Below are 23,694 nucleotides of genomic sequence, written 5' to 3' on the forward strand. Positions count from 1 at the left end.
CATAGTCCTTGTGGTGAGTGGTGCTCACCTACCTGTGGGGCGTGGCCTGCCTTTGAATCAGCCCCTCCCACTGTCCACTCACCGACAGAGGCACAATCTGTGGCACCCCAGGGAGAAGGCTGTCTGGGGAAGACTGGTGGTCAGTCAGAACCTTGAACTCGAAGCCAACTTTCCCGGTGTTCTTCAGTGTGATCTCACGCTCTGCGATGTGGTCGAACAGCTTGAGGAGAGAGGAAGGCAAGGTGACTCTTCCGCCACTCACCTCTGGGATGCTGCTGTCACCCTGACAAAGGGAGATCAACACACATGCCTCACAGACACAGGTTCTGCTCTTTGTGAGAGAGACACCGGCCAGCCCACACATCAGCATCCCAAAAAGGTGCTTTCTGGGGCAGGAGGACCACTGGCCCCTGGACCCCTTGCTCTTGCCTTGGTGCTTCTAATCACTGGTTTACTTTACAAATGGCCATGGGGGTGGATGTCTTATTCTTGCACCTTAGATTCTTCACCACAGGAACCTGTAGTAGAGAATCTTAAGATAAGCTTTCAATACTAACAAGACTTGCCTTCTGGATTCTGTTTTACAAGAAAAACACAAGATCTGTTTGGTTTTTTTTTGGTATCAGGGATCAAACTCCGGTCCTTGCGCTTGCTAGGCAAGCGACGGAACCACTGAGCTAAATCCCCGGCCCCAAAACACAAGATCTGAGTGCAGAATGTTCTGGAATGAATCTTTTCATTCATATGGAGACCATGGGTGTGATAGGTTAGTTCTTTTCTTTTCTTTTTTTTTTTTGAGATTTTGTTAACATAATTCACCAGCAAATATAGTAGGTCTAATAATAGTAACCGATACCACTTTAGAAGTCTTTAGGATAAGCTAGGGCAATGATTAGCTGCTTCAAAGAATATACTCAAAGATGAGCCTAAACCAAGCACCCAGAGGACCCCATAGATAAGGAAGGAAAGAGAATTCTACTTGGTTTGCACAGTGGAGACAGTTTTAATCGGTGTTAGGTGAATCGGATTTTAGGTACAACCTTTAACGTAAAAACATACATAATTCAATAATTATACATGCAGTAGCTATTAAGGGAGGTCGAATCCTCATTAAATTCTGTAGGACATATGGTCTCTGAGTATGTAACACAAAATCTAATTGGAGAGACAAGGTGAATAGACAGGGCTGACAGTTATCCCAAAACAAAAATTAGAAAACACATTCTATTATGGCAAAGATTATTCCTAATTGCCAAGGGGATATAAAATAAGAGAAAGTAACTGTGGAAAGGAGCTGAGCTGGTCTTACAGGATGTAAAGGTTTGGGTTTGGGCAGAGAAGAGGATGGCAGGATAATATAAAAGCAAGTATGGAGGCAGGAAGGACTAGGGTGAATTAAGGTCAGTGGGTCAACCAGCTTGACTGCAGTCAAATGAACGGGCCATAATGAGGAATTTTTAGTAATGAAATTTCTGCATAAGGGGCACCAGTTAATAGAGGGACTTAGGATATCCTCATCCAGGTGGAGGAATCTGACCCTGCGCCACAGTGTGACAAAGAAAGGAACTCATGCTGATTGAAGGACTACATGGCACAGCATTGACCAGACACTTAAGCAGCCACAACCTCCCGGTGGAGGAACAAGTATTCTACTTGTTTTCCTCTTCTAGATGAAGGATACCTAGGGTTGGGGAAGTTAGGTGGTGTGCCTAAGGCAACACAGTAGGAAGCAAAACAAGATATAAAGCCATTGCTCTTTTCTCAATACAACGTTGCTTTCCCAAACACTTCTGGGATTAATTGGTCATGGACTGATGGGATGCAAGATGAAGAGCAGCTTTGGGAAAACTGACTTGACAATGATGTTTGGCAGGTTAGTGGAAGAAGCTGTGAATGTGTTGCAGCCCTTGCTTGCAGTAGGTCCGAAGGAGCTTGTTAGAAATTCAGATTCACAGGCCCCCCCAGACCTACGGAATCAGAATCTACACGTGAACAGATGGATTCGTACACATACAGCACGGGAGGAACTGCTGCAGTGTCTCAGGCATGGCTCAGTGAGGCTCTGCAGTGTGGTTACAGGGGCCAGGAGGTGAGAAAACTGACTGAGTGGGACCTGGTAGGGGAGGCAGCAAGCACTGGACATTAGAAGGATGTGGGTGTGGGGGAGCGTGCAGTGGCAAAGGCTTGCACACTTCCCACTGGGTGTGAGGAAACAGCAGTGCTAATGAAAGAACCAGAGAGGTGGAAGAGGCTTCTGGATGGAAACTGGAGCATCCAACATGTTGAATTCCAGGAGCTGGTGAGAAAAGCAAGCGGAAATATCTGGCAAATGGCTGGCAGCAGGAGGATGATCAGGATCAGGAAAGCAGATTAGGGATCCAGGGTAGGGGTGAGGCTGAGATTGAGCTGACTGGGGACGAGAATTATTATTCATGTTTAAGGCAAAACCAGAAATCCCCCCCCCCCCCCCCGCCGTACCTGTAGCCCGCAGTTAATATCCTTGGTGTCGAGGGAATAGTTGATCATGGAAGCCTGTCCCTTCAGTGTTATTTCATAGGTGGGCCCGCCTTCCACTTCACACAGAGCTTTGGCCTGTGCAATGATGTCACAGTGTCCATAGAAAGTGAAAGATATTTGCTGGCTGCTGTATGGCTGCAAGACTCCATAGAGGGGCAAAATGTCGAACACCTGCAGAGAGAGTCACCCCATGTGAGAACGACTGCCAGGAGGATGTGCCTGCGAAGGGTGCATTAAAGTCCTGCCCATTGACAGACAAGCCCAGCACCCTGAACACATATGATGAGAACGGCACTCACAGTGCTCTGGCAAGATGAAAGTTTCTAACATAGGGCAGGTGCTCAGTTAGAAGAGTTGTACTGATTATCTCAGGACCCAGGAGGTATTACTTACTTCTTCAATCCCCATGGAAACCAACTCCTCTTGAAAGATCCACAGGGGTTCTTCAAAATCCAGCTGGCTCTGGCTACTTTCTCTTTCAGAAGAGCTATGTTTTTCCCCCTAGAAGTTAAAGATATGAAGAAAAGCTAGCAAGCATTTATAATAGATCACTGATGTGCACCTTTCCCATATAAAAAAGAAGTATGTTGCATATGGCCATGAAATAGTACATTTTTTTCCCTAGGGAGATAATAGGACAATGCCCCCAATGTACATATAAAGATGTTTATTGTGGTGTTATTTATAATAGCAAAGTCTGGAAGCAGACTGTCTGATCAAAAGGGGGTCTCTTTAAATAAAGTGTATGTGGTACCTGTATCCATGGAGCATCACACACACAGTGTGTACTATGGACTGTAACTGATGCACATCACATGTTATCGAGGAAGGAAGCAACTCCATTTATATAAAGTTACATAGGCCTCTTGCAACTGAAGGAGTGAGTGGACACAAACCCATTCTGAGATTTGCATACAAGATATCTGGGAGATTGTCTGCTAATTGTTTCAATAGTATTTTTCTACTGAATGATGGATTTTGAGGATTTTTGTTTTATTTTCTCTGTATTATTGAATTTTCTATGACAAACATCTTTGAAAACAGAAAAAAGGGAATATTAAAAAAACAAGTATTTTACATACTCACGCATTTTTTTCTAAAAAATTGAAAAATATTTGAAAAACTTGAAAAAAGCTCTAAAGAAACAGAAATCAATCAATAGGTTATGCTATAAATATATGTATATGTGTCTATACACTGTGTATACATACATCTATATTTGTATTCTGATTTTTCAGTTGACATTATGCATGGCACCCTCCCATGTGATTGGATATTCTCCATGAGAGTTATTTAAAATATTAAAAAATAGTTTATATATGATATAAATTTTAAATATTCAAAAAGCATATGATGAAAAAATTAGACTCCCGTCTCTACACTCTAGTTCTTTAGCATTCCTTTCTAGGTAACCACCATCCAGTTTCTGATATGTTCTATTTAGTTATTTTCTTTATTTGACCAGTATTTACTGAGTACCAGTTCTAGGTACTAGGGATATGATAGTGAACAAAGTGGAGTAAAATTCCTGTCCTCATGAAGCTTGTATTTCTAGAGACATTCTATGCATAAGCAAATATACCTATGTACTTATTTGAGAGATAAAATACATATACTTGGCCTGACTGCCAAGTATTCCACTTCCATAGTTGATAGATGTGCCTTCACATTGATAAAATGGGAAAAGATAATAGTACCCACTTCATAGGGTTGTTGGGAGAAGTAAAAGAGTTAATGTAAAAAATGTTTAGAATAGAGCAAAGTACATAAGTGCTCAGTAAATGTTAGTTGTTTTTATATACTTGGTAGCACATTATGCATCCTGTTTTGCACCTAGAATTTTAACTAAATATATCACAGATTGCCTAAATTAGTATATAGAGAACTGTATCATTTTTAAAAAAGGATTTCATCGTATTGCAGTATGCAGATGTAATTCAGTTCATTCAGTTAGCTTCCTATTGGTGGAATTAAGTTGTTTCCACTTTTTCTTGCTGTCACAAATGAAAGTGTAGTGTACAAGGATAGTCGCATGTCAGTATGTAAACACAGAGGCCTATCTGGAAAATGCTTTTCTAGAAGAGGAATTATGTGCTTTAGATTTTGATATGCTCGGGAAGTTGTGTGTCATAGAAATTATGCCAATTCATGCTCTTCCTTACCAGGTATAAAAATGTCTGCTCATGCCTGTGCATTGGCACAACTGGTATGAATGCTATTTTAAAGTATTATGTGCCATCATGGGCACACAGTCATTGCTGAAGTGTTGTAACAAACATCTTTGCAAATCTTTGTGTGATGCTTTCCTTAGGGCATCATTCTAGAAGGAGAATTTAAGGGTATGCATTTTTAAATTCTCTTGATCATTTCATTTTTACTATGGAAGTACTGAGAAAAATGTTTCTCTTTTAGTAGCCTCTATCTAGGGGGTGGGAAGAACACAAGGTGACCCAGGTTTGGAGATACAGTAATTGGCTTTTCCATTATGGAGAAGATCTATGTCCTGGGCTCACAGTAGGGTATTGAGTCTGGGAAGGTTTAGTGGAGATGTGGTCTGAATAAAGCTATGCAGCCTCTTTCTAGCTCAGCCTCTGCACTGCACTTGTCTCTCTGCTCCTGAATCTGCCTTTGCTTTGGGGAAGACCCTCTCCTCACCAGCCCTCCCCCAGGGCAAAGGAACCATACATCTGAGATCAAGGTGGGTGCTCTGATTTTTTTCAGTTCTTTTTCTTCAGACCCAGCATCTTCAACCATCAGGGAAGTCCTGAGGAGTTTAATGAAATAGAGTGTCACTCATTTGGCAGCTGTGATTGTACAGTCTCAGCTATCTCGCCCTGCCCCGTCTTCCTCTTTCCCTCTGCTCACACCCTGAGAGGAAGGGAAGGTCTCATTCACAGAACACCTTTCTTAAGGGGTCAGCTTGCAGTGCTTGGTTGCCTCTGCCCCCAAATGTGAAGTCTAGGGCTCTAAACTGGTCACTTTTCTGTAGGCTCCACCCTTCTTTGCTGGAGGATCAAGGCTATGTCAAAAAAGTCCTAGGAAGCTCCACCAATTCTTCAGATGACCTGGATGGGTCCTCGGTCCTCTATGTTAAATTTCATAATTTACCGGAGCATTTTATAATGAGGATTCAGTGTTCTGTAGATTATCTGCTTGTTCCCATGGGTTTGACTGCAGCTGTAGACCTTGACCCTATGCAGAGGGTAATGTGAAGGGCTCCATCCCCCAGGGTTCAGAATTCTATATCCTCCTGAGGGCACAGAGGGGAGACCCAGGGCTTAGCCACATAGAAGACACTCACAGACTGTTAACTGTTCAATGGTTGAATGAATACATGAGGATAGGTATTGAGGATGTAAGTCAGATTAAAGAAAATAATGCTATTAAAGAAAAATCCATGCTGTGTTTTCATTTTCACTTACTTAATAGAATCACTTAAATCTGTATCAGCAGACTTGAGTGTAGCTGGGAATGATGGCAAGCTGGCAGGCAGTGAGGTTACTGGGATAGACTCTGTCTGGGTCGTGGGTGTAGTGGAGAGCTTCTTTGTCCATGTCACAAACCTACAGAGCCTTGAGGGGACAGGGGGTGACACAGGTGCACATCAGCTGTTGTAAATTGGTGTCCAGTGGGCTCTCACTTTCAAAAGTCAGATTCCAAATCTTAGACCAGACAGAACTAGAAGGACCACCCTGTAACCTCCCTTGGACTCGCCTCCTTCAAGTCTTAGCTAAGGTTTCATTTGTTCCTAAAGTGCAGGCTCAGGCTTTTCACATGACCCTGCCTCCTATAATGTGTCATGGACCCTAGCCCTGGTCCCACTGCTGAGCCTTGCTGCCACTCAAGTTGGTGGTGCTGAAGTCTGTCTGTCCAGGTTTCCCTGATTACAAAGGGCTTTGGATGTCACAAAGGCCAAAGTGGTTGGGTCACCCCATCCTTCCTATCACCCTCATTTTTTTTGACTCTTCTCTTCCTCTTCTTCACTCATCTCAAGGTCCTGATATAAGTTTCAACCCAACTTCACTTGTATATTCATTCTGGCCTCATGTGAACTCAGAGGCCCAGCACAAATATCTACCATATGAAGCTCCCACCGCTATCTAGCTTCCCTTTGCAGGAAATTATTTCTCTCTGAACTGTCACAGAAGTTCATCTGCACTTCTTTTAGGATATTGTCAACCCCCTACAATGTTCCTGAGTTTCATTTCCTAAACTTCAGGTGTTCTACTACCACCTTCATGATTTTTGCCATATTAAGTATTACCTAATAAAACAATTTTTTTTTCTTTTTTCTTTTTTTGGTACTGGGGATTGAACTCGGGTCCTTGTGCTTGCGCAGCAGGCGATGAAACCACTGAGCTAAATCCCTGGCCCCCTAATAAAACAATTTTATTGAGGAATAATTTACATACAAAATGCCCTCATAACCATCCAATTTGATGATGCTTTAAACACCTTCATGTACCACTATATTAATAGAAAGAATGCTTACATTATGCTAAATAGTGTCATATGCTTTATGTCACTATTGATTTGCTACAGTTTCATAAAATGGAATATACTTTTTTTGTGTCTGACTTCTTTTGTTCAGTGTAATGTTTTTGAGATTTATCATGTTACATGGAGAAGCAGGCCTTTTTTTAAACTGAGCAGTATTTTATAGCATGGATGTTTATCCATCTTGTTGATAGATGTCTAGAGCATTGCCAGCTTTTAGATATTATTGATAAAGTTGCTATAAACATTTGTGTGCAAGTCTTTGTGTGTTCATATGTTTTCATTCTTTGCTATAGTTTGGATCTGGAATGTCCGTGAAGGGCCCTGTGTTAAATGTTTGGACTCCAGCTTGATACAACTGAGAGGTGGGTTGCAGAACTTGGGAGACGGGTCCTACTGGGAGGTCTAAGGATCACTGAAGAATGTTCTCTAAGGGGATAGTGGGGCTCTCTGGCCCCATCTTCTTCCTTGCATTGCTCCCTAGCGATGAGGTGATCGAAGGTGATGAAATGAGTGATTTTGCTCTGCCATATGCCCCCACCATGATATGCTGTATTGCCCATCTCAGGCTCCAAAGAAACAGGACCAACTAATTGGTCATAGGCTGAAAATTCTAAAATTGTGAACAAATAAAATGTTTCTCTTTCTAAGAAGGGAAAGGAAAAAGAATTAAAAAGAAAAAAAGGAAAAAGCGGAAACAAAGCTATGTATACAGGGAGGAGTGGAGGGGTTGAAAGGAGGGAAGGGGAATGGGAAAAATAAGAATCAAGGTATATCATGTACAGGTACACAATCCCAATGATGAATGTGATCATAATGCATACCTAAAATGTACCAATAAACCTAGTGAATAAAAAAATTTTCTAAGTTGAATACATTAGATATTTGTTATGCTAATGGAAAGCTAACATATTCTTCCTGGGCAAATTCATAGGAAGGGAATTGCTGGGTTATATAGTATATGTATATTTAGCAATATAGCAAACTGCTAAAGAATTTTCCACAATGGATGAAACATTTTACAGGACCACCTGTAGTGTGTGAGAGTTCTGGTTGGTCACATCTTCACCTATGTGTGGTATTCAATCTTTTAAATTTTACCCATTTGATGATTGAATAGTGACAATACACTGTGTTTATCAATAGGCTTATTTTAAAGGAAAAGTTTATATCATTATTATAAATGAAAACCCAATATTATCTACCATTGAAAAATCAATTGAAAAAAATCAGTATTATTTTCTTGACTGGTGAGGGCTCTAAGCTGAACTTTGTTTGGTCTATTTAAGAAGGACTATCAGTTCACTGACATATAGGGCTAGAACCATCTATGGCTGGGGTTATAGTTCTACAGAACTGTGAGCTTTTGGAGTGAAGGACCCGAGGTGTTTCCTCTTTATGGCTCCAGAACACAGGGTCTAATACACAGAGCAAGAGCTCAATAGATGTTTGATTGAATGGAGAGGCAGATGGATGGGAAGCTGATGGATAGATGGGTGGGAGGGTGAATGGCTAAATGAGAACAAATTGAACAGCGCACAGGGTAATATGGCTATTCTGCATCCACAGCCCCATCTCAGATGGCCTTGGAGAAGTGAGGGAAAAGCTCTTTTCATCTTTCATAAGCTTCCATTTGGCTCGTTCCAGACCAGATGTCTCTAGCTGACTTTACCTTTGACTGAAGCCACATCATTCTGGCCAGAGGATCCACGTTGGGCTGGATGCAAGAAAAATCTCCTGGGAAACTTTTTAAAAATAAAGATTTTTGAACCCCATCCCTTGGGAAGATTCTGATTCAGCAGGTCTCAAGTAGGGCCCAGGTGTTAGATTTTTTAGTCTTCTCAGGTGCTTCTAATAGACAGCCAGACTGAGGAGTCACCATGGGTGGGAATGGAAACATGACAGCTCAGGACAGAGCTGATAATTAACATGGGGTTAGTATGGAAGCCTTACCAGTTAAGAGCAGTGAATGTCAGCAAAGGACAATTCTGAGTACTTATTAAATCACCGAGGTCAACAGAGATGCCTGAGGGGACCCTCTGCCGGATTGTTGCATACACGAATAGCACTCTTATATACAACATTTGCACCCCTCGGGATGGTGTACTGAATGAATAGAGAGTATGTGGGAATATCTGTAAAGGAAAAATACAAAGCTACAGAGCCTCTGCCTACCTGAGGGGAAACAACACCTCAGTTGACAATGATACCTGGATAACTAGGAAGTGAGAGGTCTCTTTGGAAACGAAGAGAGGAGATGGGAATGCAGCCCTTCTTGCTGGTAGCCTGCACCCCAGGAGACAGAATCAAGCCTTTAACTTATTTAAATAGGAAAACCTGCTCCAAAAAATGGAAACAGAACATTGGTAGTTTTGGTTTTGTTTTTGATCAGACCTCACTTTATCCTCAGGTATAGATGATTACTTTCCTGCTTTGCTGACCGAAACAGGATTAGATTCACTTATTTTCAGAAAAGAGTGCATAGCAAACAAGGAAAATCAATATTTCTCCAATTCCAGAGCTGCCCATATCCAAATTGCTAGAGAAGCCAGGAAAGGGACCCCCCCTTTGGCTAGGACAGAATTATGTGAATGTCAAACACTTGCTGATAAGCAGCACTGGCTTGGGATCAGCAGTTTCCCTCTTCATGTTTTATTTTGAACTCTTGGGTAAGGATCAATACACTCTTTTATGCTGCAAAGCATAAAAAAAAAAAATCCACCATGCTCATTTTCTGTTCTCCCTTCACTGGAAGCAAGATTGTGCCAAAATAAAACCCCAGAGAACAAGCGTGTATTTCAGTTAATATTCTGTAGTGGAGTTCACATGTTTGCAGACGAAAAAGTGTACATGAGACACCCGCTGAGGTCTGTGCCCTACAGCCCAGGTCTTGGGGGAGAAAAGGTGGCAGGGTAGGCAGCCTTGCAGTAGACACAGTGACTTCTACTGCACTGATTCATTAGACTTGGATTCTCAGAGTGCCCACTGCCACAGGTAAAAGGAGCCCCTGGCTCTGGCTGTATAAAAAGGGCTGCAGATGTGCTTTGTTTATCTGGATAAAGAGGGGCTGCATATGCTGTTTTCAAATTAATGACTGTGACAGATGCTGTTGTGCACGGTCTAGATCCCCTTAGGAGACGGGCTCATCACCTGGGCACTGTGGATGTTCGCTGCACTCTTCTCTGGAGCATTGCCCTGCCTGGTGGGAGCTGCCTCACCAGCCCTCAGCTGCCCAGGAGATCACATCTTCCCTCCCCTAGGGCTCAACTTGTAGGGAAAGGCCTGATGGATGGGGTGGTGCTGTAATGGGCCCAGCTTCCTTTGCTCTGGATAGAACAAACTCTGCGATGCGCTCCACTGCCCAGAGTTCCCCTTGGGATCAGGCCGAGGTCAGACTTCTTCTGAAATCACATCTTCCTGTTTCCCCCCTGCCCACTCTAGCTTCCCTTAGCTTTCACAGTTTCTCCTAAGAGCTCTCCCTCAACAAAGAAGATTAAGAGCCACCATCTAGGCTCTGCATTGTATGGTTCCAAAGATGAGAGACCCTTGCTTTGAGGATCTCAGAGGCCAGTGGGTCAGTCAGACACACAAGAGAGGGCATGATTCAGGGTACAGGTGCTCCAACGGAGATGTACAGAGTGCATAGTAGGTTGGAGAAAGGTCGTTGGTTGATGGTTAACGCATTGGAATTTTGACTGCCCCACTTATGCACTATGTGACCTGGGTACTGTGATAGTGGCAGACCCTCCTCATCTGCTTGTTGTGAAACTTAGTTCATGTAAAAAACTTGGCCCTGTGTCTCAATCATGTCATGTTCAATGAACGGGAGCTGTTCTAGTGCTGGGCTTGGTGGGGATTACAGCCATGTCTGGACTGAAACAAGGCCCAGAATGACTCTTTCTGGATGCATGAAGAAGTTCAGGATGGAGGATAGAATCTAACTGTATTTAAAATGAAGAACAATGCTTTTGGGGGGAAGAGTGGAAAAGATGTATAAACTCAGGGAAATGTATCTGTAAAGGAAAAAGGACAAAAAGAGCTTGGCTTTCCTAGAGATGACTGAATTGGTTGAAGGAACAGGGGGCGTGTGGTGCCAAATCGAAAGAAGAAGAAGGAGGAGGAGGAGGAGGAGGAGGAGGAGGAGGAGGAGGAGGAGGAGGAGGAGGAGGAGAAGAAGAAGAAGAAGAAGAAGAAGAAGATGATGGCAATGGTGAAGAACTTAGAAGCTGTGAGTTGGAGCCAGTGGAGGCAGGTGTGGCAGGAAGGGGGAAGCTATAGCCACGAAGACAGAGGAGGGATTGTTTCTCTTTCAGCTAGTTTAGTTTCAATGCTCTTGCACACCTCCCTCCTGGGCATTGGAAAATGTGGTTGTGAAGCACAAACAGCAAATACAGAGGAACATCGGTGACCGAGGGTTTCTGACCATGGTGGCTCCCACTGTTGCCTCCTCTATCCTTTTATTTCTGTCCTTTCTTTCTAGCAAACCACTCAGCCTTGTTCATGGACAGGATGTGGGAGTAGTGGTAGGAAAAACATCTTAGGCTGGGCAGTAGCAGGTGGGGTCCTTAGCCCAGTGTCCTGGCCCTGCCATTCCCCATTCTCAGGCTCCACTGCCTTTAGATCTCCCCATTCTTGTCCACATTTGCCTTCCGTTCTTTGACCAACGCTGCTACTACCTTTGCTTGGATTTCTAACACAGTTTTCTATGTGGTTTTCCTGATTTTCATTTTTATATCAACGATGCAGAAATAGAAAACATCCTACTGAGTCTTGTTTTCCACCACTGTTTATAGCATACTTCAGAGTTCTGGTTGTTTTAGGGTTATCATCTTTTAAACTAGGCTCCATTCTGCAGCTCAAGTGAAATTTCTGATCATTTCACTCCTCCATTTCCAACTTTCTGGAAGATTGTCATATTTTCCCGAGAACAGAGTCCAAACTCCTTACTGAGGTTTATAAGGTCCTTTATAGTCAAACCTCCCACTCTTTCCCCACTGTCCCTGAGCCTTTCTGTTCTCAACTCTTGCTCCTTGTCTGCCTGAGTCTAGACCAAACTTCTCGAAACCCCAAGAAGGTTGTTTCTCATCCACAGGCCTTGGAATACAGCCTCCCTTGGTCTAAAATACCCTCTCCATCCTTTTTGTCCAGTTAACATCTACTTAAACATTAAGCCCAGGCTTTAGTTGTTACCTTCAATGAGACATTTTCTCTGATCCCCAGACCTGTGTGAAGGGCGATCTTAGGTTATAATTTGCTCATCAGTAGAGGCAGGAGCCATGGATGCCCCCTCACCACTTGTTACCATACCAAGCTTCAAACTGATGCTCAATATTTGTTGAATGAATGAATAATTCTAGTCAAAACTCCTGTAGTTAATGTTCTGTATTAAAAAGTGTTATAAAGATCTTACTTTGTCCACAGGTTATATCATGTGATCTTAAGATGGTGTCAATAACCTTCCAATTCCTGTGATCATGACCCTTTGCATTGCAACTTTGCCTTTCCTCCCATCAGCAGGTAGAGTATTTTCTTCAGACCCTGAATCTGGGCTTGACTTGACTTCTTCAGCCAGTGAGGCATTAGAAAATGTGATGCAAACATCAACTTTTTAATCTGGTGCCATTAGGTGGTTTTGCACTTTCCTCTTCTTCCTCTCAGATTCTCTCATTTTGTAAACCAACCAGCCATTTCTTCCTTCTGAATCCGCAGATTACAAACCTGCTCCAGATAGGGAGGCCCCAATTCCTGTTTATAAATGGAGCAGACTATAAGCACTGCTTTAAACTGTACTACACGTGAGCAAATTCCTGAGCTCCCTGGGCACAAACACAAAATCCCCCCCATGTTTCCACACTTATTGTTCAGGTTTGTGATCTTGCACTTGCTGACCTCCTCACACTGGGAAGCAAATGACATGTGGAAACAGAGGGGGATGGTCAGGCCTTCCCCTTCCATTCTAGCTGTGCCACATGACACACATCAGCCCATTATGGAAAGCAGCCTGCCCCTACTCTCTGACATCACTGTGCTCCAACTGGCTGCTTGTGCTAAGGTGAAGTTGATGAGAGATAATTGAGGAGCTGAAACTTGAATAATCAGACCCTAGGGGATATTGAAGATATTCAGAAGGAGCTGCGATTGGATTTTCTAGAATAGTGGCTCTTGCTGCTGTTTGTCCTTTGGGATCACCTGTGGAATCTTGCGGAAGATGGATGCCTGAGGCCCAACCACAGAGATTCTGATTTACTGGGCATCAGTCTACTTCAAAGCTCCCGACATGATTCTAATGTGCACTGAAGGCTGAGGGCTCCTGACTGGAAGATGGTGCTGAGAAGGCCACCAAAAAAAAGGCACTAAAGGAAGAGTGTCAGGTAGAAGCCCAAGGAAGCAAGAGCAGCCAACCATATTTACCACTTATTCTCTACTATGTACTGGGCACTTGATAAGCGCTGCTAATTTACCTTCACAATGGGATATTATAATTATCCTCAGTCTTCAGATGACAGCCCAGGCTCAGAGAGCAAGTAGTGGCTGAGCTAAGTTAGTCTGATGTCAAAGCTCAAGCCCTTAACAACTTTGCCAGAGAATCTACCTGATCAACAGGGGAGGGCTTTCCTGGGTTACTTCATGCCATGTCATGCCCATGGCAGCAAATCTAAAGTAGGCCTTTTTATGTCAAATGTGACCGGAACCCACAACGCAAGGAACATACAATATATCATCTAGAACCTTTTCTTGGAAGAAGACGCCATCCTGATTGTTGTCTGGAAAAAAAAGACACAAAACCAACAAGACATCATGGACCTTGCCCTTCAAGTGATTTCCCAGGAGAGATTTTGCTGCAAGGCAAGAACTAGAGGATTTTGATTAGAATCTACCCTGAAGTCCTCTGGAGGGATTTCTGTGTGAAATGGCCACTTCTATCAAGCTCCAGAAGGTGTCCCCACTGCTACATGATCTTGGAAAGGCCACCAAACAGGTAAGCTGTGAAATCTCCCTCACAATCTGATCAGCTTCAAAGCTCTCGAGAAATACCTTCATAATAGGATGTTTTTTAAAGTCAATTTCTTGACTGTCTGGCCTCTCATAGATGGAGCTTGCTTTGGGGGAATTTTAATTAATACCAGTGCATAGATAAATCAAACTAACTCTTTATGAATCATATCACTAAATGAACCGAGCAGACATAACCCTGACTCAGTTCAGATCTGCATTGATAATTTTCAGATTTTTTTTAGAAGCCATCTTAGTCTGCACTGAATCTCTAAAAGGCAGATGCTTTCCACTGATATTAGAGACAGCGGGAAAATGTCTTAAAAAGAAAGAATCTATAATAAGGTGACTAGATTTCCTCTATAGTAACATAAAAGCAGGACAGAATTTTTATAACACTCAAAACTGAAGTGAGAAACATCCCCACTAATTTATCTATAGCCCAACAGATGTGATATCTCAGGAAATTGGTCTAAACTGAATTGCAAATAGAAGCAGATGATATGGGGCTTGACATGGGGATAAGTTTTAAGTTCAATATAAAGGAGCTAATGGCCTACCTGCTCTGTAGGTCTCCCTGTGATTGGCCTTGAGTCACTTGCAGGTTTGAGGTCAAAGGTTTGAGGTGCAGGTTTGAGGCCAAAGGCAGGGTACTTCTTTGGAAACTCAGATGTGACAGATGCTTTACAGCCCTCTCAGCTTCTGAGGTTAATCTAACCCCCTGGTGAGATGAAGTAGTTGATCTGTCACAGCAGGAGTGGAGATTCTTGGTGGCGTGGCTACAGGAAGCCTGAAGGACCATGAGAGGGCTCTGGGACATCAGGGAAGGGAGGATAAGGCAGCCTATGTTTTCTGTCATAGGGGACTTCAGTTTACTAATAATTGCATATTTGTAACAGGACAATGAGATGTGGACGCTCATATTTATTATTTATTATGCAGACATGTTATCTACATTTTTGCACATATCATGTAATTTCACACACAAACCAGAGTGGTGTCAAGGAACATATGGAGTAAGAAAGGGGCTCCCCTGGCTAATGGGATCAGTACTGACCTTGTGGAGAGGCAGGTTCAGTTAAGCGAGGGGCCCCAAAGGCAGTTTGAATTGAGTTGGGGGCAGAGCAGGGGTTGCCTGTTACAAAGTTGGTGATTCACATAGAAGATTTAGAGAAAGGCTTTCTAAGACACGGTGTTGGGAGAGCAAAGTGGGGCACAGGAACAGAAAGGCTCAGGAAGGTTGGAAGAGGAGGGACCCATCCTGGTTGTTGCCTTGATAAGAAAAACAGGACACTCTGGACCTTGCCCTTGGAAGTGGTTTCCCAGAAAGGGTTTTGCTGCAGTGTGTGTGAGTAGTGGAGGACAGGACCAGAATCTACACTGAAGCTCCCCAGAGGGACACAGTGCTGAGAAAGGGACAGGAAGCTCCATGAGATCAGGGCGAGAGAAAATTATTGATAGAGAGGAGCAGGCAGGAAGTTCGGCCTTGAAAAGCAGCAGAGGCTGCTTTCTATATATTTGAAAACACTCATAAATTTTACAAAATGTGGAGGGCTCCTCTTCTTCTTGAATCAGAAGGAAGGAAATAAGCTGATGAAAGCTGGGCCTGAAGAAAAGCCATCCCTGATGGGCTGCAGCCAAGGGAGAGCAGAGGGCAGAAAGCCACCGGGCCCAGTGCTGGGAGGATCCTGGAGGGACAATTTGGGTGGGATGAGGGCGGGGTGGAGAGAGCTGGGAGGAAGGGTCAATCTAGGAAGCCCTGCTGAACAAAACCTGAGGTACAGAGAGGGTACCGAGAAGGGACAGGCAGGGCTGAAGAAAGATGAAGCAAAACCAGACAGGCCAGGGGGATGGGCAGGGCCTTGGGCGTGTTCCCAATCAACTTCACTGGTTGTTTTCCAGAGTGACGCTGGCGTCAGTCTAAACTAACATCTCCAGCAACACTTGGTATGGTCCTATTTAATTTTATCCAATCTGGTGGGTACATAATAGTGCCTAGTTGTTGTTTTAATTTCCATTTTCAAGATTACTAATGAAGTAGAACATCTTTTTCTTCTTTATTGGTCACTCATATTTCTTTTTCTGTGAAATAGCTGCTCATCATGTTCTCTCATTTTAAAATCCAATTATGTCTTTTCCTGCAAAGTCATTATTTATATATTGTGTACACTAATCATTTGGAGATACTTTATAGGCTAAAAATTTCTCTCAGTTTGTGATGTGTCTTTTCAATCTTTTTCTGGTATCTTTTGATGAATAGAAGCTCTCAAGTTTAATTCGGAAAATATGAATAGTTTCATTATGGTTTTGTGCTTTTTGTATCTTGTTTAAGAAATTCTTCCTTACTCAGAGATCATCAAGACATTACCTGATATTTTCTTCTTCTTCTTCTTTTTTTTTTCTTTTGGTACTGGGGATTGAATTTAGGACCTTGCGCTTGCCAGGCAGGCAGGCAACCAATGAGCCGAATCCCTGGCTCATCCAATATTTTCTTCCAATTTGAAAAATTTTGACTTTCACGTTTACATCTTTAACCCATATGGAATTAATTTCTTATATAATGGAGGTTGAGAGATTATTTTTAATTTTTTATACAGATAACATCGTTCCTGCGTCATTTACGGGGTAGGTCATCCTTTTCTTTCATTCAACAGTTTCAATTTTGTGATGTTCCCATACATTTGTGGGTCTGTTTTCTGGACTCTCTGTGCTGTTCCTTCATTCTGTTTGCCTCTCTGTACACAGATGTGTTTTAACATTATTATATTTTTACATTTTGGAGTGGCTTGGCTACTCTCACTCCGTCCACTTTCATATAAATTTTAGGATCAACCTGTCAGGATTTTGATTGGAACTTCATGATAGCTATAGATCATTGTGGGAAGAAATGATATCTTTACTAAATTGAGTCTTTTAAATCAATGAAAAAATGTGTATCACCCTTTATTAAGGTTTCCTTTAGTGACTTTTAGTAAAATTATTTTATATAGACATATTTTGAATTTTTTGGAAGATGCATTATGAAGAAGTTTTTTGTTGTGTTCTATTTTCTATTTGTGCTACACAGATATGCAACTGATTATAATTTTATATCAATCCATCTTCATTAAATTGTCTACTAGTTCTAATAACTTGTCTGTAGATTATTTTATGTTTTCTATGCAGATAATTATAAAATGATCATTTTATTTCTTCCTTTCCAAATCTAGTTCCTTTTATTTATTTTTGTATCTTTCTCCGCTAGATAGGATCTTTAATAAATCACTGAATAGAAATGGAACTCTTCTTTCATTTTATCTAGTATTTCCCTTTGCATCTTCCTGCTATATCCTTTCCATTTTCTACTTTCAGATTTCATTCTGTCTTTATTTTTCAGGTGAGGTCTTTAAAAAATAGAATATTGTGAGTAAAGCCCAGAAATACAGTCTTTTCATAACTCATTTTCATTTATGTTGAGTTCAACTGCTAATACATTTAAGTTTATATCATCTTATTTTGTACTTTTATGTGTTTTACTCTTTCCATGTATCTTTTCCATGTCACCTTTCTCCCCAACTTGTTGATTTCTTTTGGGTCTTTCTCCATTTTATCTTTCCTCTTTCATGTATTTTTATTTCATTTCTTTAACTAAACTTACTATGTAAAATTTATCTTTTTCCTCTTCTTGAGTAATTCCATATAACCTTTAATTCCTCCCCTTCTGCCCTCAATAACATTTTCATTCTATATTGACATTAATCTCAAAATTTGTGGATTATTATTTTATTAGTTTGTGGTAGCTGAAGTTTATGCATAAGCATACCATTTTCTTGGTTCATAAATCTCTGTTTCCTCTCAGACTTTCCATCTGGGATAATTTCCCTTCTTCCTCCAGTGTAGCCAGTGGAGTCACCTTTGCTGAGGGTCTGTTGAGAACTACCTCCAGCAATTGTGTGGTCTAAGGATGTTTGTTTCTGCTGAGCAGTTCCTGGCAGCTCACATCACTCTCTTACTTAAAACCCTCCCAGGGCTTTGCATCACATTTTGGAAAACATCCAGCTCCTCAGTATGGCTTACAGTGCCCTACTTGGGCTGCATCACAGAACTTTCCAGCCACATTGTTCCCATTCTCCCTGACTGATTGGCTTCTGCCACCATGGCCTTTTTATTTTTCAAGTGTTTTTTCCAATATATGATTAAAAAAATTTTAAATTAAACACTGCTGTGGGCTAAATTGGTCTTCCACAATTCCTGTGTTGAAGCCTTTACCCTCAGTTTCTCAGCGCATGTGTTTGCAGATAGTCTTTTCAGAGGTAATTAAGTTAAGAAGAGGCCATCTGGGTAGACCCTAACCCGATATGACTGGTGTTCTTCTAAGAGGAGGAATGTGGTCAGAGAGTGTATGGAGGGAGATGACGTGAACACCCAGTCAGAAGATGGCCATTTACAAGTCAAGAGAATGGCCTGGAACAGGTCCTTCCCTCATGGCCCTCAGAAGGAATCAGCTGTTCCCACACTTTGATCTCAGGCTTCTAGCCTCCAGATCTGTGAGAAAACAAATTTCTGTTGTTTAAAGCTTTCACACTCAGATTCCTAGGAACATTTTCTTTGAGAAATCTTGTCAGCTCGTCTCTGCTTTAAAAATAAAACAAAACAAAAGAAGAAAATACATATTTAAATTGGCATTTTGACTCACCACATTATTGGAATTGGGAATGGTTTCTCTCTCCCCTTTAAAGAAATTTCTTCTTCTTGGTTTATGTGCTGCTTTCTTCTGACTCTCTTACCATGTTTTTTCTTGGTCTCCTTGCTGAGCCCTCTAATTTTACCTACCCTTTAAATAGAAGCTCCATTCTTGATCTTCTTAGAACCACCGAATGTTAACACCAAAAACACATTCTCCTGACATCCCTAGCTCCTCTTCTGAAAAGTGAAAAGGGCCAAGACTGAGGAGACAAGACCACTGAGCCACCAAACTTCTCACGTGTCACATGGGGCCGAGCAGGACTCAGGTTTCCACCCTCCTTCCGGTTTCTTTCAGAAATTCTTAACCAAACAGATGGGGATAGGGGCACATGGCTATACTGTGTCATGAGGAGCTAAGCTGTATGACAGAGATTTATGAATTTGTGTGAAAATATCATCATACGCACCCCTGGAGTCCTGTTTACCGGGGACCATTCCTATTGTCAATCTGGTGCCACAAAGCACCTTCCTACTCACCATGCCTCATGCTGAAGGAACTCAAGTTTCTATTTTCTACATTAATTCTTACACCATGGGGAGGTGGGGTGTTAGCTAGTCATGGAGCCTTATCATGATCTTTTCCAGTCACAGACCTTCATTCTCCTTCCACCACTCCTTTTCAACTACTGTATCTAGTTGCTTCAACCAAAAACCCAGGTGGCAGCCTTAGTGTGCCCTTTCCTAACCCACCCAGGCCCTTGGGAAGTCCCATCCATCTTCCTCTGCAATACCTCCCAGAAGGCAGTTTCCTTAAGTTACAAAGGTCCTTGGTGGTCCAGAGCCTTGCGCATCTAGCTGTGTACATTTAGGACCTTACTTGTCAATTTCTCTTTCCAAGTCCTCCTGAAGTGAACCCAAGGACTTCCTCAACTTGTTGTTCTTTACTTAGGCCTACTTGATTTTTAAAAGAGGCCAACATGGTTTTCTCCCAATGTTTAAAAATTCAAAACAAAAGGCTTAAAAATGTGGTCTCTGGCTGGTGCTGTGGTTTCCCACATGAAATTCTGGAAGGAAGGGCCAACTGCACATGAAGCCCTTGCTTTCCAAGTGCAGGAAAGTATCAGGGCTGCACAGGCTACCCCTTTGTTCCTCAGCACCCAGGATGTGTTTTGCACATATGCACTCTTTTTTTTTTTTTCAAATTTTTTTAATTTTTATTTTTTTGCACATATGCACTCTTTCAGAGCAACTGGGGAAACACTAAGGCCACCACCACCACACTACCACAAACGTTACCATTTTCAACTATTTACTATGTGACGGGCATTAACTTTTTACAACTCTATTCAGAGCACAAACATGCTGGTGCACTATGTTTCCAACAACCCCAACAGCCAGCATCAGTAACTGTGGTAGGCAGAATGGCGGCGTTCCCAAAGACGCCCATGCCCCAATCCCTGGAACATGTGACTATGCTAACTTCCATGGCAAAAGGTTTGGTAGATCTGATTAAGTTAAGAGAATTCAGAGGGGGGGATTGTCCTGCATTACCCAAGTGGGTCCAATGCACAGAGTCCTTAAAAGTGGAAAAGGCAGCAGAGGAAGCATCAGAGAAAGGTATGATGATGACGACAGAAGCAGGGTCAGAGAGACACTGTGTTGCTGCCTTTGATGACTGGGAGGAGTTTCGAGTCAAGGAATGCTGACAGCCCCAAGATGCCAGCAAGGAAATGGATCCTCTCAGTCTTCGAAAGAAGGCAACCCTGCCAATACCCTACTCTTGGCCAGGGAGGCTCATGGTAGACTTCTGACCTTGACAACTGTAAGGTGATCAATTTGTGTTGTTTTAAGTTACTAAACTTTTGGTAATTTTCTATGACAGAAAACAAATAAAGGAACAGCTAACATGCATTGAGAGTTTATTATGTGTCCAGTACATTGCCTGCAACAGCCCAGGGCTGGTCAGTGCCCAGAAGCATGGTGGAAGAAACAACACAAGATTTTTCCTGGGAGTTGAAAGAGTTAGATACAAGGTAACTGATTTCTTTTAGAATTTAATGTGTTGCTATGAGCTGACTTGTGCCGGGTCTTCTAATTCATATGTTGAAACCCTAATCCTCAGTGTGATATATTTGGAGATGGAGCCTTTGGAGATGATTAGGTTGAGATAAGGTAATAAGGGTGGGGTCCTCATGAGATTAGTGCTCCTAAAAAAGACACCAGAGTGCTCTCTCTCTCTCCTGCCAGGTGAGCACAAGGTGGCTGTCTATGAGGCGGGAAGGGAGCCTTCACCAGAACCTGGCCATGCTGGTATCTGGGTCTCTCCTTCCTACTTTCAGAATGGAGAAAATAAATGCCTGTTGTTTAAGCCATACAGTCTATGATGGCAGCCCAATGACTCATCCAGTATACCTAAATGAGTTCCTAAGTAAGAATGGGAATTTCAACACTGCTTTGTGATTTGACTTAATGTAAAGCTTAAACAGTAATTTGGAATTGACTGAGCCCCAGCTCCAATGATTCCTGGAAGAAACCCAGGAAATGCTGAGAGAGAGAGAAGGAAGGAAGACTCCTCTGCCCCCTCCTTCACCCAGCATCTCTGTGCTGAGGTGATTTACATAAAGAAGGCCTCTGCTATGGTCTGAACATGCCGAGTTAAATGATATGCACGAGCGTTTAAATTACATTTATTTAAAAAACATTTGCTATGTAGTAAATCTTAATTTATACAATATATCACAGGAAACATATTACATTTAATTACAATTATATTCTACATATATTTCAAACCTACTTAAATAAGTGGTATTCTTTCTCAAGAAGCAAAATAACCCCTTGGATCTCATCTTGTTTTCCATCAAGAATTGCTGTTCTCTTGGTAGCAGTGAATCAAGCCGCAGCCGTGATACCCTGAAGGAATAACAATCCAGCTCCTATGAGATGGAGGTGGGAGGGAACCTTGAATTTCCAAACCTGCCAACAGCCAGCAGGATGGTGTCAGTCAAGCCTTCCTGAGTGGAGGCAGGATGCCTTTTCCCAGGGCTCTTCCTGGCCCTCTTTCAAGGATGATCTGTTAGCAGCTGATTGATGTAAACATGTGAATGGAACCCTAAGGCATGGTGACAATTCCACCGTGACATTGTACTCAGTCCATGGTTGCAACTACAGGACTTTTGGCTCTCTGGCGATGGACTTGTGGCCCCCAAAGAGAGGGTCAGTGAGCAAAGAGGAGCAGGAAGTAGGTTCTGCTGCCACTGTGCCTTCTGGTGGGCCCTACTTGGTACACACACTCAGGGACATCTGAGGATTCTGACTGCATGTGCCATCAGCCCAGGTCAAGGCAAATCCTCAGTTCTTGCCCAAAGCAGGAACCAGTGGCCATCACAGTAGCTGGGATATGGTTATGGCTAGAAGGTCCTTTAAGGCCCAGCCTCAGGATGGGAGGTCCCCACCAGGAAGCACAGCTGCAGGACCGTGGACTCATGGTCAGGACTGGGAGCCACTACTCAGAAGCTCCTCTCCCAGCCCTCAGGGCCAGTGGGACTCTTCTCACTCTTTGGGCCACCTGACCACCTGTCCCAACCCAGGACACCCTGTGAAAGTCCCACCAGTTCCTTCACTGTGTGATATTTGCAATGTGGAGAAGTAGAGGGCAACGTGCTGCCTGCAAATGGCGGAACAAACTAGCTGTGGGTTTTATGAGCCTCTTGTCTCATCTAGTTTATAAACTCACGCTGGGTAAACACTGCTTCCTACTTAATTTCTCTCTTTCCTTCTCCCCTACTCTCTTACTCTTTCTCTCCCACTCTTCTGCCCCTCTTTCCCTTCTTTCCTCCCTCACTCTCTCCCTCTTTCCCTTCCTTTCCCTTCCGCTTTCCTTTCTCTTTTTCCTTCCTTCCTTCCTTCCATGCTTTTTCTGGGTACTTCTCTGTGTCTCCCTCCCCCTTTTGTAAAATCACAATAACAACAGTAATTTTCTAAATAAGTGCTGTGGGAACAAGGCTACGGGGGAGGCAGAGCAAAGCCATTTTTGGAAACTCCTGGTACACAGTAAGTGCTGATCCATCTCCTTGTGCCCCACAAGTGAGCAGGCACCTGCTGGCTCATCAATTCCCGTAGACTGGGATGGGGCTTATTTATCTTTAAAATCCCACAGCACGAGGTGCAGTGTCTGGATAGTGTAGTCATGGAAGATTCATTTAAATGAAAAATGCACAAACAGTAATAAAATATATAGGACAATGTGGTGTGATACAATATGCGGGTAGAAGACAGTGGTTAAGGGAGGGGCTTTGGGGTCAATGCAGAAATGGAGACTTGGGCTGGCTGTGTGAGCTCAGGTGCCCAGCCTCTGTTTCAAGGTGGGGAATCTTCACCATTGCTCTCCAGGTTGCCAGGGGACATGTAATGGAGGTAGAATGGTGCCTGGCACATGATAACTACTTGATTATAGTTATTGCTCTTGGTCAAAACTGTGGAGCCTTCTCATTGCTCCCACCATCTCCATGCTGAGGACTTGACTTCATACAGCTGTCTACAGGAAATATTTCCTACCTGAGACATTTCCTTTGTGCTCCTCTGGAAAGCTGTTAAAAGAGCTTTTTCTCATAATAAAGATGTGAATTCTTCACACTATATTGGTGGTCTTGCCCTAAGGCCTTGAAAGCAAGTGTGTTATCTTTCATACAAAGGATCAAAAGCTGCAGAACCAGAAAACATGAAGGTGTCTATACAGCTGGTGCTCTGGGCTCCATGGTGACAGAGCTATGCTGGGAGTGAAGTCTCATTGTGAGCTGCTTTTCCAGTGTCTGAGGGGGATAGCAGCTTATCATTTCTCTGGGATACTGTTAAGGTGATCTTGCCCCTCAAAGACCTAATTCCATAACTAGATGTCCCATCTCTCTGGCTTAGGACTAGCAAGGGAAATACCATGGGCTTCAGCAGTCCTTAGGGTGGGCATCTTTGTTCCTTGCTGCCTGGACTCCCTCCTCCCTTTCTGTGCTCAGGTGCCTCCCAGATCCC

The 23,694-nt window shown here is 42.8% G+C and overlaps 1 protein-coding gene across 8 annotated transcripts in view; it reads right to left on the bottom strand.

The window, feature by feature from the left end:
* Hydin (HYDIN axonemal central pair apparatus protein) overlaps window positions 1–23,694 on the bottom strand; it is a 410,895-nt gene that overhangs the window by 133,181 nt on the left and 254,020 nt on the right. For 6 of the 8 annotated variants that reach the window (XR_015448741.1, XR_015448747.1, XM_087204682.1 and 3 more), the window contains 5 exons: window positions 5,940–6,089; window positions 5,203–5,281; window positions 2,911–3,018; window positions 2,479–2,688; window positions 83–283 (listed from right to left, as the gene is read on the bottom strand). Coding sequence is in view for 6 of the 8 variants with exons in the window: in XM_087204682.1 (XP_087060808.1) it covers window positions 83–283; window positions 2,479–2,688; window positions 2,911–3,018; window positions 5,203–5,281; window positions 5,940–6,089 (748 nt within the window). In the remaining 2 variants the exon portion in view is untranslated. The remainder of the gene's footprint in view (window positions 1–82; window positions 284–2,478; window positions 2,689–2,910; window positions 3,019–5,202; window positions 5,282–5,939; window positions 6,090–23,694) is intronic. The other 2 variants (XM_021256723.2, XM_021256722.2) reach the window with 1 other exon arrangement.

The sequence above is a fragment of the Heterocephalus glaber genome, unplaced genomic scaffold (assembly GCF_053883595.1).
Source record: "Heterocephalus glaber isolate CG9 unplaced genomic scaffold, H.glaber_assembly_v1.0 deba00000071, whole genome shotgun sequence".
Taxonomy (NCBI): Eukaryota; Metazoa; Chordata; class Mammalia; order Rodentia; family Bathyergidae; genus Heterocephalus; species Heterocephalus glaber.